The sequence below is a fragment of the Tupaia chinensis genome, unplaced genomic scaffold, assembly GCF_000334495.1.
Source record: "Tupaia chinensis unplaced genomic scaffold, TupChi_1.0 Scaffold000311_2, whole genome shotgun sequence".
NCBI classification, from domain to species: domain Eukaryota; kingdom Metazoa; phylum Chordata; class Mammalia; order Scandentia; family Tupaiidae; genus Tupaia; species Tupaia belangeri.
Genome location: NW_006159803.1, coordinates 5,122,261 through 5,138,215, shown reverse-complemented (window position 1 = coordinate 5,138,215; position 15,955 = coordinate 5,122,261). Strand labels below are relative to the sequence as shown.

Here is a 15,955-nt window from a genome sequence, read left to right as displayed (position 1 = left end):
TAACAAACTACTGTAAAATGGAAATTGTAGAAATAAGATGAAGTGAATTAAACTACTTTTTCTATTAAACTCCCTTTTTTAGATTCAGGTCAGAAGACATTTAAAAGGAGACGATCGATAATTAACTGGGCCTTCTGGCGAGGTTCCAGCACTCACCTGGACAATGTGCCCGTGTCACCCACATCTCCAAGGCCAGGACAGCTCTTTGGAGTTTCTCTGCTAAATATCTGTGAGAACGACAATTTGCCCAAACCTGTCTTGGTAAGTCTCGTTTTGGTCTGTCAACTAATTGGAAAGGAAGGTTTGGAAAGGGAGAGTTCTTGGAGGTAAATCTGTCCCCAAAGGAAATGTTGTGTTTGATAGACACCCTGGATTTGGCTAAGCATCTTTATTATCACTTCAAAGAATAAAAATATGATTTAGCTATTGCAGAATCATAAGGAAGAGATAATCTAGTCTACCAGTTTCAGGAAAGAGCTACATTTGCCTATTCAGAGAAATTAGAATTAGCTCTGTAGAATTCAATCCACATTATCCCTCATCAATTCTTTACCTCCACAGTGTTCTGAAAGTCTTATCACTTCAGCAACATAGACTGCTCAAACTTTTAAAACCTGTTTCATTTATTTCAAGTGTTTAAGCATAAAGACACATTCTCTGGCCTTTAGTCATCTCCTGTGTATAAAATGGATCACATGAAAGTCAGTGAGTTTGTATCATCTCCAACTAGTATATTAAATAATTGATAGTATTTGATGCTGCATTGTGCATCTATTAGTGACAGACACCAGCCACTTCATTGTCCTATATAGCAAATTTAGGGGGTGGTGACTATCATCTCTACTTTACAAATATTTTAAGAAGCCTCAGAACTTTACCGAAGTTACACCATAAATAAGTGGCATAACTAGGTTTCAAATCCCATGGATTTTGCTTGTATCCAAAGCAAAATAAGGACACTTAAAGTCTACTCTCTCAATGCTCAAAAATGCAGTAAGTTGTTCTTAACTGTAGCCACTATGTTGTGCAGTAGATCACCTGAAGTTGTCCCTCCTAACTAAAATTGCGGGTCCTTAGGGAGCCACCATTCTACTCTATAATAGACATCTGGCTGTCAGCTCCAATCCAGTTTCTGGCTGCCAAAGAAGGCAGGTATGCAGCCCCTTGTTTGGAATGTGAGAAGTACCATTTAATTGTTTTTTTATTCACTTTCCTACAGGATATGCTTTTTCTTCTTAACCAAAAAGGACCCCTCACAAAAGGTATCTTCAGGCAATCAGCCAATGTGAAATCCTGCAGAGAGTTAAAAGAGAAACTGAATTCTGGAGTCGAAGTACACCTAGACTGTGAATCCATTTTTGTGATAGCATCTGTCTTAAAGGTAAGAAAAGTTCTCCTTTTTCTATGCCATGGTATATCACTGGAGCAAGAAAACTGTCTTTTTTCATTATGAACGTTATTCCTATATGCAAAGAACCATAATAGATTTAGAATCTAAAAAAGTATTAGAAACAATTTACGAAGTCAACACTGGACCTGAAAAGCCATTCCCCGTGATACAGTATGTCAAACATGCTTTTTAAGTTTTTTCATCCCGCACAAATGTCATCTTCACTTCTGCCACTCCAAGTAGAAAGTAAATTAAAATATCCTCCTCCCAATAATTTCCTTACTATATCACTCCCTTCCTAATGAAGAAAAAGTTTTCAAAAGCTTTTTAAAATCTTTTGAATATAGTTACAGAAGTTTATCATAATAAACATTTACCTTATAACTGAGGCAGAAAACTGCTGAAACCATTGAAAATTCCATTCATTTGCATAATCATCATGTCCCTGTCCCCTAATGCCTTTTATTTTAAAAATGGACTTGGACTGGGACCAGCAGTTAGCGTAATGGCTATGTCGCTGGACTCCCATGTAGTCGACCGCGGTTCGAGTCCCAGACCCGGTGGCTTAAACTCACGCTGGGCGCGTGTGCGTGCGTGCCCAAGATCCCAAGAGGAGAATGGAGGAGAAGGGATTGTGGTGTGGCCATCCCCCCTGGGGGGTGATTTCTCACTTTCTGTCTCTGTCTTCCTGGCAAGCGCATGCCCCCTGTAACCAAAAAAAAAAGAAAAAAAATGGACCTGGACTGACTCCAACATCTGGCCTTCCTTTACCCTGACCACATTTAGTCTTCCTCACCCGTGGTTACTTAGGTTGCATCTGTAGTTATAGAATTACAGAATTCTTCTAGAAATTTGTTTTCTCCATATAGATAGATAGATAGATAGATAGATAGATAGATAGATAGATATAGATACAGATACAGATACAGATACAGATACAGATACAGATATAGATATAGATATAGATATAGATATAGAGAGAGGAATTTTTTCTTAGGGTGCATGTGCTTGTCAGGGGGAGAGACAGAGACAGTGAGAGGTAAAGTGAGAAATCACCCCCCCAGGAAGGGGATGACCACACCACAATCCCTTCTCCTCTATTCTCCTCCTGGGATCTTGGGTACGCACACACATGCACTGGGTGTGAGTTTTAAGCCACTGGATCCAGGACTCAGACCACGATGGGCCATGTAGGAGTCCAGTGACATAACTGTTCTGCCATCTGCTGGCCCCCTCCTATATTCTTGGAAATGCCCTGTGTTTTTGGAAATCCCGGAGTTAAGACCAGCTATAAGCAGAGCTTCTGACCCCGTAATAGTTCTGTATTCCTGTCACAGGCTCCCTTCTCCCAAAGACGTGGCATTCATAGCGACAGGGTCCCCACCTTCATCCACAGCCTGAAGCATAAAAACCAAATTAAGGAAGAACCCTCTTGAATACCCCTTTTTAATGGTTTCTGCTTCTAGAACCTTACTTTCCAACTCTTTGAACAGTAAGATCTTTCTTGGTAAATGGGTCATGTCTGCCTTAAACAAACCCTGCTGCAGACTTTTGAAATAAAATACCACTTGAGAACTGGAGAGTCTGAGCTAGGGTTAGCTAATCTGTTTTGCACAAGGATGTGATTTCCTTTCAATTCTGGAATACGACAGAGATATGCATGGTGTGCTTAGCCAGATGTATAGGCCAAGGGCAGATGTGTACAATATGTGGGTTATTTTTCATACTAGATTTTCTCCCATCTTTTAAGAAGACGCAAAGCCTCTTTGTTTTGGGGGAGTTTTTTGTTTTTAATTTTTGTCAGTGGGTGTGTGCACTCACTGGAGACGGAATGTGTGAAAGCACACACACACACACACACACACACACACACACACACAGACACCCTGCCCCCAGTAGGAATAGTCGCACCGCAATCCCTTCTCCATTGTTCTCTCCTTTCAGGATTTTTGGGCATGCATGCACATGTGCCTAGAGTAATTTTCAAGCCTCTGAGTCTGAGACTCGAACCATATGGCTGGCCATGTGGAATCCCACTGCCTTAACCCTTACACCACCAGCTGGCCCTGTTTTACAGAAGCTTCTTTACGGTATTCCTCACAGTACCACATGTCTTAAAACTGTGTTTAAATTGTTGAGGCAATTGCAAAGAAGCATGATTCTAGAAAAGTTCAATTGTGTTTGAAGTTTCAGAACTATTTGTTTGAAAAATAAGTAAAAGAACACAAAGTGATCCAAATAATTGAAGGGTGGCTAAAGGTTCAAGCAGTTGAATTTTTATCATGTACCTGCATCTTACGGTTCAAGCAGTTGAATTTTTATCATGTACCTACATATTTTTCCCATTTTCCTGTGATTACAGGAAAGGAGATAACGGTAGTCAAAAGTTTGTTTTTTGTTTTTTTGGTTTTTTTTTTTTTTTTTTTTTTTTAGAGGTTTTCTTTTTTTCGTTCGCCAGGCAGACAGAGAGAGACATAGAGACAGAAAGCGAGAAATCACCCCCCAGGGGGCATGGCCACGCCGCAATCCCTTCTCCCTCCATTCTCCTCTTGGGATCTTGGTCACGCACACACGCACACATGCCCAGCATGAGTTTTAAGCCACCGGGTCCGGGACACGAACCGCAGTCGACTACGTGGGAGTCCAGCGACATAGCCATTACGCTAACTGCTGGTTCCCAGGTAGTCAAAAGTTTTTTGAGCTTTTGTTTGGTTTCTTGTTTTTAATACTATTTTTAAGTGACACTTAAGTTCTTTAATTTTTCACTTATGCTGGTTTTATTTCAAAATAAGTCTAACTCTTTAAACTATAATTGGACAAAAATTGCTTGAGACTCTGTAACTTTGATCCATCAGGAAGAGTTCATATCTTTGAGGGAAAGTTCATATCTAATCCTGCAAAAATCTCATCTCAAATGAATTTGGGAGTTCTGCCGATGACCTGAGCTCTAGTTTTGGAGGGGAGGAGACTTTCCGTTGAGTGATGTGAGTTGATGATTATAATTCAGAACCAGATTTCACATCCTTCTCAGCTGTGACGGTGGTTGTATTTCGTAACATGTTATTCCAGCTGTGGGAAGAGTTCATTGAGATGTTACAAGTTATTATCTTTCAAGAGTAGGTTTTAAGACTTCATGATGTTTTTCTTCAAGACAGATCATAAGTTTTTTCCACTGAGATTTAAGAGCTATTGTCACTACTCCATTTTGAAGTAGCAGATTTTGCCTTTTCTAAATCTGACTTTTAAAGTGGGTGCAGCAGCTAAAATTAGCTTGGACTTTTCAAATTTCAGTCACTTTAACCAAAAAGTGGTAACTTTTGTGAGGATATATCTAAATCCAAAGTATTTAAGTACACTTGTACTGCAAAATAGAGTAGAGGAAGACTTTGAATCAATCCATTTTCCTTCTTCTTGCTAAGCACTTTAAAAGAAAAAATTATTATAGCTGATTGGCCTTCCAGTTGGCCATCTCTCATCCCCAATTAATACTTGTCATGACACACAGCACTAGTTCAGTAATGATCTCTGCTATGGCTGAGACTGTGCTTGGCATTGACGCGTACAAAGATGAACGTCTGCCCCTTCCCTGGAGGAGATCATAAGCAGGGGGAGGAGCTCCCCACATAGGTAACAAGTTGTAACAGCTTCCATGTTGGTAACACACATGATCTGTAAGTAACAAGTTGTATGTTGCCTGCTATAAGGCACAGAGATCAAGTTATTGATTTGGTTTTCCTGCAAGAGTTCAAATTACCTAACTGCAGACTTTCATCTGCCTTTATTTTGTAAGCAGAAACTTGCAAAAGGGTAGCCAACCATGCGTATAGGCCTTAGACATGAAACTGGGCTTTTCTACGGAAAGTTTACTGAGGTAGAGATCAGAGTGTAAGTTGGGTCCTTTGACTGCCATACCAAAAACAACAGAGAGCTGGCTCAGAACAAGCTCTCTAGGACCAGAACTAACTTTAGTTTACTTTTAAGCTTTTTGTAACAAAAGTCAAATAGCAAACGTCCCTGGTCATACCTATTTGTGTCATAGCTGCTCTCAGCACATTCAGCTCTACCAGGGGTCTCAGCAGACTACTGTCCTTGAGAAAGGATAATGCAGTGGCTTAGTGGTTACGTCACTGCACTCCTGTATAGCTGACTGCAGTCGAGGACCCAGCGGCCTAAAACTCATGCCGAACATATGTGCGTGTTCAAAATCCTGAGAGGAGAATGGAAGGAGAAGTGATTGCAATGTGGCCATCCTCCTGGGGGGTGATTTCACGCTTTCTGTCTCTGTCTCTCTGGTGAGCACACACGCCCTATAGCAAAAATCTCTCTTAAAAAAAAAGGATAATGTACTGTGGACATGTTGTGTAGGATCTGTCAGACATAAGGGTGTTGTTCCAGGCTCCCCAAACATTGCCATCCATTAAATATATGAACGCCCTCCTGTGGGCAATACAGGAAGAAACCCTTGGTTCAGTTGCACCAAGAGCACTCAAGTATAAAGTTCTAAGTTAACAAGAATTTTGTTTTATTTCCTTCTTTATCCTTGTTACCTAAAACAGTGCCTGACACATATGAATAGATACAAATAAAATGATTGCGTCTAGATTCTGAACCTCACAGACAGCTTGGTGCCGCTTCTTGAGCCAACTATTTAAGTAAAGGGAACAAAGGGTTTAGGGTGGTTTATAGGCAAACCTTGTCATGTTGTTTGCTAAAATGTATGTAAACAGAAGTTGTTAGCCAACATAGGTTCTTTCGCCTTTTCCACCATAACCTAGACTTCAGTTATACTAGTGATTTTTCCTAGGGGGAGGGGGAATCAAAACACAGTTTCTATGTGTGACAGTGGAGAGTTGGCACAGAGCTCTGTAAGTTCTATTTCTCTGATACATATTTGCCATAAGAATAATCATTTAAACACTGGACTCCCACATGGCTGACCACGGTTCAAGTCCCAGACCTGGCACTTGCTTTTTCACTTTTCCTCCCTCTCTCTCCCCCTGTCTCTCTCTGGTCAAATTAAAAACTAAAATTAAACTAAAATTAAATCATTCTTTTTAAAATTCCAAACAGAAATTATTGAAAATGAAACATGAGAAGAAAAGACTGAAAATAGGTGAACAGTATCAGGGATCTGTGGGGACAATTTTTTAAAAACAGGAACCATAGAATTTAGTTGTGTGTGTGTGTGTGTGTTTGTGTGTGTGTACGCGCGCGCGCACCCAAGGTCACAGGAGGAAAATGAAGGAGAAGGGATTGTGGTGTGGCCATCCCTGTGGGCATGTTTTCTCACTTTTCCTCTCACTGTGTCTGTCTGTCTCTCCAGCAGGTGTAGCTAAGGCAAAAAAACTTAAAAAAAAAAAAAAGAAAGAAAAGAAAAAGAAAAACCTTGAGAAACAATCAAAAAAAATTAAATACTAAATAAAATATTTGTTTTTCTATCTATGTCAGGATTTTCTGCGAAATATTCCGGGAAGTATTTTTTCATCAGATCTCTATGATCACTGGGTCTGTGTAATGGACCAAGGAAATGATGAAGAGAAAATAAATACAATTCAAAGGTAATTAATCTAGTTATGTCTTAAAAGTACTTTTAAAAAACTATTTTGAGCTCGTCTGTTAAAGTAATGACTGCTGTTAAAGTCATATCCATGGGGACCAGTTTAAAAATAGGTTTTTGCTAGCTTCTGTCATTGTTTTTTCCCTAATCTTAACACAGAATACCTGCATATTGTATACCTTCTGTGTAAACTAATAGAGTTGAAATCCAGCAATCCACTGACTAATACTGTTGTTCTGATCTACAGTTTATGATCTCAATTTTGGTTACTATTTTACTTGCCAGAATATACTTATATAGTACATTCAGCAACAAGAGTCATACCAAAAAAAAAAAAAGGCCTGTCTCCTCCCCTCTAGGAACTCAGTCTGTTAAGCGGATAGATAAGCCAGGAAGTGCAGTTACGATGCAATGCAGTGTCATCAGTGCTAAGAGGAGAATTGGGAGGGTGCTGCAGCAGCACAGCAGAGGCACTTCAAGGGAAAGGGGAGTTGAAAGCCTGGGTGGGATCACAAACAATACACTGTCTCTACTCCTGCAAAGGGAAATTGTGGGTAGAACTCACCCCATTCCTGAATCTTTACTGCATTATAAGAGCATAAAAAAGAAGTGTCCATTAATAAAAAGCAATACTTCAGTTATATGGAAACCCAAGCATCTAAGTCTTTATTTGCAGGTGCTTGTCCACTGATTTTTTCCTGAGCAACTTTCCAATAAGAACCATCTACCTGCAACTTGATAGACATCTTTTATCAGTGGAACAATATAGTGTAACTGCCGTGGGCATCAAGTGCCAAAGCCATGTAACAAAATGCTACCTCCACTTCCATAATAGTTTGATATAAACCAGAAATTGTGTCAGATTCTACACTTCATTGCTCATTGTTCAGAACATTATATCCTATATAACCTATTAAAGGATTTTTTTTAAAAAAAGCACAAGGTAAAATTGCAAGTTATATAAAATAAATAAAACACATGTGGAAAATATTATTTAAATTACTAACTAATGAGGGAACCAGTAAGATGTTACAACCCTTTCCAAGAAGATTAAGAAGTGTAACTCATATAGTTGAAACAGAAATACTGAAATGAATTTACAGATGGATGTAAAACTGGCTTTCACTACTGGATGGACCAGGGGTGCAGGTAAATCAGTTGTCTCTCTGCCAGACAGGATTGTTTCAAGTCTATAAACAAGTATCAGGTGCACTATTGTCAGTTACAGCCTACAAAGTTGTTTGAGTGTGAAATTAGTGATACCAAAAGGAGAACAAGACCACTCCAATAAAGCACTGCACAGGGGCTTATTACAGCATAAACTCGAGTGCAGGAAAGGTTGGCCAGAATGGCGAATCAGAAGTATACCCAGCTTCAGTCCTGTGTTTCTTGCTACACACCACCCTTAGGTAAGCTTGGGGAATTCAAAGGGAACATCAGGGGCCACACTGAGTATAAAGTGTTTGCCCCCAGAATCATCACTCCATATTGACAATGCCCAGCTGGGCTAATGACAGATCACTGTCCGAAGCAGACTCAGCAAGAACGGGAGACATGCAGGGCCCTGAGATGTCACCGTTCTGCAAAGCCTTAGATCCCCCATAAAATCAGATCATCTGAAAGCTTATGCCAGATGCCATATTTTCCACTGAATACACTTAATCTTTTGTTCTGTTCAAAGTCTTTCATTACTTAACCCTACAAAATCAGAGTCACTTTCAGTCCATTGTACGGAAGGAAAGCCGCTCTATTTGTGCAACAGGAATCAAACAATTAATACCTAATTTCTCCCATGTTCGGGTGCTTATTACATCAAAGCAATAGTCATGGTGGGTGACTCGTAACAATCCGGGGTGGTCGTAACAATCATTTTTAGTGAATGATCATTTAAATAGCCCTTATCAGTGACAAAACAGGAACAGTAGAAACAACTTACACGTCAAAGTGTTAGCAATGAAAGAGAATCGGGACAAAGACTGTGGGAGCTGGTAGAGCAGAGCAGCAGCTCTCATAACGGACCTGCAGCCCTAATAGCCAAGGTTTGGGGTTTCATCTAGAGACAGCACACCCGGAAATAAAGGTTCACTTTAACTTAATTGCTGTTTAGTTATGTTTAAGAACTTTTTGAGGGTTTTGGTTGAGAATATTCTGAAATGTTATAGGACTTATCTAATTTAAAACACATTATACTAGTTCAGGGAAATATTTCAAGGAGCCGTGTTTTCCACAAGACATCTTTCTGCATTCTTTTACATTTTCATCATAAAGACAGTGTAGAGGATGACCCCAAAAATCCTCAGTGCTTGCCTTCTCTCCTGTACTTCACAGGCTACCTCGTAAACTGCAACTTCACATCTGAACTATGTTCTTAGCACGTTTTTAAGGAACCATCTTGCTTACGAGCGCATTTTTCTGTCTCTAGGCTATTGGACCAGCTTCCGAGAGCCAATGTCGTTCTGCTGAGGTACCTTTTTGGAGTGTTACACAACATTGAGCAACATTCCTCGTCCAATCAGATGACCGCATTTAATTTAGCCGTGTGTATCGCCCCAAGCATTCTCTGGCCTCCTTCTTCCTCCAGCCCAGAACTAGAAAATGAATTTACAAAAAAGGTAATGAAGTTTTTCATTTTTATTCCCCAGGGAACTGACTCCCTATTCTGAAACCGAAATTTGGAGTATCTGTTCTGAATGACAGTTTCCAAAATAACCTAAGTAAGTCTCCTTATAAATGTGAGTGACTGACTGGAGTTGTTATCTATGCTGGTAGCCTATAGGAAGGTGATTTATTAAGCAAAAAGAGCAGGTGGGTTACTTTTCCTTTAACGAGAGCCAATGTCGTTCTGCTGAGGTACCTTTTTGGAGTGTTACACAACATTGAGCAACATTCCTCGTCCAATCAGATGACCGCATTTAATTTAGCCGTGTGTATCGCCCCAAGCATTCTCTGGCCTCCTTCTTCCTCCAGCCCAGAACTAGAAAATGAATTTACAAAAAAGGTAATGAAGTTTTTCATTTTTATTCCCCAGGGAACTGACTCCCTATTCTGAAACCGAAATTTGGAGTATCTGTTCTGAATGACAGTTTCCAAAATAACCTAAGTAAGTCTCCTTATAAATGTGAGTGACTGACTGGAGTTGTTATCTATGCTGGTAGCCTATAGGAAGGTGATTTATTAAGCAAAAAGAGCAGGTGGGTTACTTTTCCTTTAAAGAGGCTAAATATTCTGACTAACAAACCACAGAGTTGATATGATTAAAAACAAACCAACAAACCAAGGCTTTGGAGTTAGGCCACCCAAGGAGCCCATCACCACCACTTTGCCGGATGCACGGCCTTGTGCAAGGTTGGCTATCCTGACCTGCCCTTTCCTTATCTCAAAAATGGAGTGATAAGAAGACAGTGGTTACTTCAAATTACGCTCCTGTACTGTCTGGCAGGTAACAGGGGGTCCGGGGAATATCAGTTCTCTTTTCTCCCAACATATGTTCCACCCCTTAACCTCAGCTACTTGGGCCAAGGAATTACAAAAAGGTTCTAGTACATCTCAAAGGACACACAGAGCTCCCTGGTAAAGTCTCACCTCTTCAAACAAGCAACTGCCCTTACAGAACCTAATGGAGGGCAATACATAGGTCCGCTCTCCGGCTATACTGAATGCATGGGTAAAAACTAATTAGGAAAACAAGTTTTCTTTCTAGCCGTCCCTCCTTCACAGTGCACCCATGAGGAGCCCTCTTCCCAAGCTTATGACAACCTGTCCTATACATAGAAATAGCTTTCATAAGCCCCTTATCTAATGCTGCTTTATAAATTTTAATAACAAAGTATATTTCTTTACTCAAATACCCTATGGAGACTTAAGGAAATTGTCCTCATTTTAAAGACAGAGTCATTAGACAGGAAAACCTTAGCCTTAAGCCACAGCCACAGATAACTTTAATCCACTGATAAAAATTAATTTTCACCCCCAAGCTACTCTTAAAAGTATTATAATTTTTTTGTTTATATGCTTTTTAAACAGATCCAAATTTTTCTCAGGATACTTTTGTATTCTTTGTTAAAATCAGGATTCATATGTGAACTGTGATTTATAAACATGTTATATGAAAAGTAGCATTTCATTTTTGTCCTTTTTTGGACAGGTGTCCCTGCTTATACAGTTCCTGATTGAAAACTGCTGTAGGATATTTGGAGAAGAAATCACTTCCCTCTTGGGAGAGGTTTCAGTGAGATGTGATGCTAGAGAGAATGTCTCAGGTATCGTGAATAATTGGCTTGGTGTTTGTGAGAAGTAGATACATGTCTGTGAAGATGCTGGCAGTGGTTGTACTCGCGCCCTCAGACGGGTCCCCCTGGGGCCCAGGGCTTGCCCCTGCCCTGGAGGACCTGCTAATGGGTCCAGCGTGCTAACTGCAGTAAGGTTAAGAAATATACAAAATGAGGTCTCTGCTTTCAGGAACTTGTTAATGGTCACATGCTGTGCTATGATGGGTGGGAGCTTTCTTAAGGCACTGTAATATAGATTCTGGGACTGCTGTGGTGGAAACAGGTAGTCGAGGCAGGCCTGGTTTGTTTTCTCTTCCTCTCCTTTCTCTTAGTGACCACTGAGTCTCCTCAGCATTCTAGTGGGCCAAAAATCAGTTAAAAAAATAGCTAATATCATTTGGGTCAGGGAAGGGGACTCCATTTGAAAACATACGACCTTCCACAATAGGAATTTCAATACTACTAGCTCTTAGTTACGTTACCTTTGGCCAATTATTCTATGCTATACAACACTCATATCTTTAACTGTAGAAGGTGGGTAGTGACAATGACTAATTTTTATGGGTCGTCATAAAGGTTAAGTAAGGTAATGGATATTAAAGAGCATTGTAAAAGATGTACTGATAGGATTAGTAAATGGTCCATCCAAGACTAGCATTCAGTATGCAGCGTCTGGGTATACCTGGCATTAATTCCTTCCTGTTTTTTACCATTTCTTTATTTTATGACATGTTCATTGCTTTGAGAAAATCTTAAGGAAAGCCCAAGTTAAGACTCTGAGATAAATCTAGTAGACCCCAAAAGGTTTGTAATTATTATTCTTTGTAAACAGTTAGGAAGATTGTGAAAAACTCTTAAGAGTAGGAATTTGGACATTCTACATGAAAATAGAAACTAAACATCATGTATTTTTTTAAGGCAGTGCAGGCTATATTTGTGGTACATAATAATGCTAATTATAGTTTGATTTTTTTTTCTAACAGATATCTCTTGCTTCCAACTGAATGACTCCTCCTATGACAGTCTGGAAAATGAGCTCAATGAGGATGTGGATGCCCCATGCAGTGACTTGGTAAAGAAACTTGGCCAGGGCAGCAGAAGCATGGACTCTGTGTTGACGCTCAGTGACTATGACCTTGACCAGCCTGAGGTGGAAGGCCTTTTAACCCTGAGTGACTTTGATTTAGACCATTCTAAAAATGAAGACCTTCAAGTGAAAGCGCCTCTAGAATCCAAGCTGTTGAACGTTTTAGTGTACACCAAGATCCCACTGCGGGATCATGCCAGGACCCCGTCGGGCACGTGCAGTCGCAGCTGCCTGTCCACCGCTGCAGCGGATGCTCCTAAAAGCCTGAGAAGACACCGGCGCTGCTCGGAGCCCAGCATTGACTATCTGGACTCTAAGCTTTCCTATCTCAGGGAGTTTTATCAGAAAAAGCTTCGCAAGTCCAGCTGCGATGCGATTCTCTCTCAAAAAGATGAGGACAATCCAAAGCAGGATCAACCCCTCCAGGAAGAGGGTAAGGCATGTCTTAAACACAGTTTAGTCGTAGGCACTGATAGCAAGAAAAATGCCACTCCTCAAAATGTTAAGAAGAAAAGCTTACCTGGTAATGAAGGAAATCATGGGAAGCCTTTCCCTAAGTCCAAGCCAGTGGCCATTTCTGTGGCATCTTACAGTCGTATGCCCTCCCAGGACCATTCCAGGAACCAGTCCTTCGATATGACTACGTCTGGATACTCCCCGCCACACACAGCAGATGTCCTCAAGAATTCAAGGACGCATCGGCGCTGCTCAGAGCCCAACATAGATGACCAGCACTGCAAACTAACCTATCTCAGGGGGATTTACTCAAAGAAGCAACATAAAACCAGCTGTGAAGCTGGGTTCTTGCACAGAGAGGAAGATTATCTCAAACGGCATAAGTCTTTGCAAATGGAGGGGCAAAAGCTTATCAATCAGAGTTTGGTCATGGGTATTGAGGTGGGCAAGAGTAGTGCCATAACCCAGAGCACTGAGAAGGTCTTACCCCCACGATTAAACCTCTGCCCAAGGACTAGCTTTTCCAGCCTCTCCTCCCCAGGCACGTCTCCCTCTGGCTCGGTGAGCTCTCAGGACAGCGCGTTCTCTCAGATTTCTGAGCACTCCGTGTTTACACCCACTGAAACATCCTCTCCCATAGATTGCACTTTTCAGGCTCGCAGAAAACTGGAAGAGCTTTCTTCTGACTTTAGCAGTTCCATTCCCATTTCTGGAATGCCTGGTCCCTCATCAGGGCAGGCCAGCAGCCTCCTGCCTTCTACCAAAAAAGATACCGGAGAGTGGCATTCACAAATACACTCCGTAACTCTTCACCCCAGCACATGGTTGAGAAATGGTGTGGCCAGTTTGAAAAATTGGTCCCTCAAAAAGAAAGCAAAGACAGCCAAGCCCGACGAGAAGGAAATAGGTTCTCTAAAAGGCCCCTCAGAGCCACCTCCACTTGCTTCTTTTGTTCCAGAAGCCAGCTCACTGCAAGAGAGACAGAAAGACCTGCCCCTAGGGGTGGCCGAAGGAGCTGGAACTGTGCAGACAGCCCAGTGGGATAGTTCTCCCTGCCAGGACTCAGAGAAGCACTGCAGCTCCCCATTCAGCCTGGTGGAAAGCAGGCTCCAGCTTTGTACCAAGTCCCAGGAGGAAGTACAACCTGGTGGCCAGTGTCCCTCTGGTGCTCTGCCTGGCGAGAGAACCTCATCCAGCTCAGTGACTGTGGGTAATGTGTCAACGCTGGCGGGGACAGATCTTTAACCAAAGACATTTAACCACAGTGAGAATCTACAAGAACAGAAACTGGGCTAATAATAAAAAGACAGTAATTGCTATGACCCCTTGATATAAGACACCTGGGATAGGTAGCCCAAGGCTAATCACTGCTAATACTTAGGACAATGAAAACATTCTCTTCATAGAAACTATTGAGCAAAATTTTTATTCTAAAAAACTGTCACCACGTAAGTGTGTGGAAGGCTTTTCCTTAGTAAACCCTGGGCTGGTCCTGTCGGTTGGTTTTAGAAGTACTAGCAGAGGGGCTAGGGAAGCATTCCTTATGTGAACGGTTTCTGAGATTAGTGTCCTGAGACGACCAAAATATCATAAATGAAGAATAGGGGGCTGGGGGAACCATCCACACTCCGTGAAATGTTTTTAATAAGCAAAGAAAATGCCAGTAATCAAACCATTAAGAAGAAAAATGTGTCTCGTAATGAAGGAAATCATGTAAAACCTCTCCCTGATTCCAAGCCAGTGGCCATGTCTATGGCTTTTTGCAGTTCCATGAGCTCACAGGACCATTCCAGGAACCAGCCCATTGGTGCAGCTAAAGTAGAGAAAACTGGAGTGATTCATGAGGCCTGGGTATCAGGATACCATTTTTTTTATTTCTTGCCTTTGTCTTTGTCTCCCAACCCCTGCCCATTAGTGTTGCATCGCTTTGCAAAGGTTCCAGGAAAAACAGATCAGTGAGGAAAAAGAAGGAAGTGTCCTTTCCAAAGGTGCCTGGACTAGTAGGAAGAGTCTCCAGAAATGCCCTTTTTCCTATTTCAAAGGTGACTCCTCCTATTTCAAAGGTGACTCCTGGAAGCATTTGCTATACTGTGAAAGAAAAGACTATAGTGACAGTCCTTTCTGAGTTATATATTGTTACCAAGATGTGTTCAAAGCATGGCAATCATTGCCAGTATGTTGCCCCACAGCTCTGGCTCTTAGATTGTAATCAGCTAGAAAAGTTACTTTATAAACAATTCTTTTTCTGATTTTGAGAACAATTTAGTGGCTGACAGATTTCAAGGATAGACTACACCTCCAAACTGGCCACCAGGCCTTCTCAGAGAGTCACTGGCTTTGGGTTTTCTTACTTCTAGATTATTTCTAGAAGTTTTCCATATTTTTGTCCCAAAATATTCATGGTTGATAGACAGTTCACACCCCATTAGTTTAGTTCATAGTCTTAGACCTTCCTCTTCTCTCTTGCCTTAACGGTTACTACAGTACATCTCTTCACCTAGAATTGACTACCAGGCCTTGCTACCCAGTATGAAGGGACACAATAAAAATGATTGTGTGCCTTCCTTCATTTTAACTACTTACCAACAGGAAGCTGCTTAGCACCTACTTCGTCTCTCTAGCCCACCAATTGGATCTTTCTCCCACGAACTAGCTTTTCCGAATTACTTTTCTCATCACTCATCTGGTCATACCAAATTTTTTGTTGTTGTTGTGTGTGTGTGTGTGTGTGTGTTTTTTTTTTTCAGGAAGCTGCTTAGCACCTACTTCGTCTCTCTAGCCCACCAATTGGACCTTTCTCCCACGAACTAGCTTTTCCGAATTACTTTTCTCATCACTCATCTGGTCATACCAAATTTTTTGTTGTTGTTTTGTGTGTGTGTGTGTGTGTTTTTTTTTACTTGTCCTAAAGGTTGAATTTTTCACTTAGAAGGGGAAAAAAAATGTTTTCTCTAAAATAGAAGTTATTTCAGTGTTAACTGTGGATGCCACCTACTTCCCGGGAATATAATCCTGTTTGCCCTAAACATTACAATAAACTTTTAGAACTCTGTGTCCCAAGAGCCTCTTCATGACACTGGCCATCTCAGTCATAGATGTGAAGTAGATGTTACTTTATAACCAGCCATTCCCATATTAAGACCCCAAGGGTCCATCTGCATCTAGTACACTATATAAAGTCAGCCGGACTCCCTCAC

The 15,955-nt window shown here is 41.1% G+C and overlaps 1 protein-coding gene across 1 annotated transcript in view; it reads left to right on the top strand.

Moving 5' to 3' along the window:
- Positions 1-15,495, top strand: part of ARHGAP20 (Rho GTPase activating protein 20) — a 118,366-nt gene extending 102,871 nt beyond the window's left edge. Inside the window, exons 10-15 of the mRNA XM_006150969.1 lie at positions 83-261; positions 1,220-1,381; positions 6,839-6,948; positions 9,370-9,559; positions 11,092-11,206; positions 12,199-15,495. Of these exons, the coding sequence (XP_006151031.1) occupies positions 83-261; positions 1,220-1,381; positions 6,839-6,948; positions 9,370-9,559; positions 11,092-11,206; positions 12,199-14,003 (2,561 nt within the window). The 3' untranslated portion in view covers positions 14,004-15,495. The remainder of the gene's footprint in view (positions 1-82; positions 262-1,219; positions 1,382-6,838; positions 6,949-9,369; positions 9,560-11,091; positions 11,207-12,198) is intronic.
- Positions 15,496-15,955: the final 460 nt, after the last annotated feature.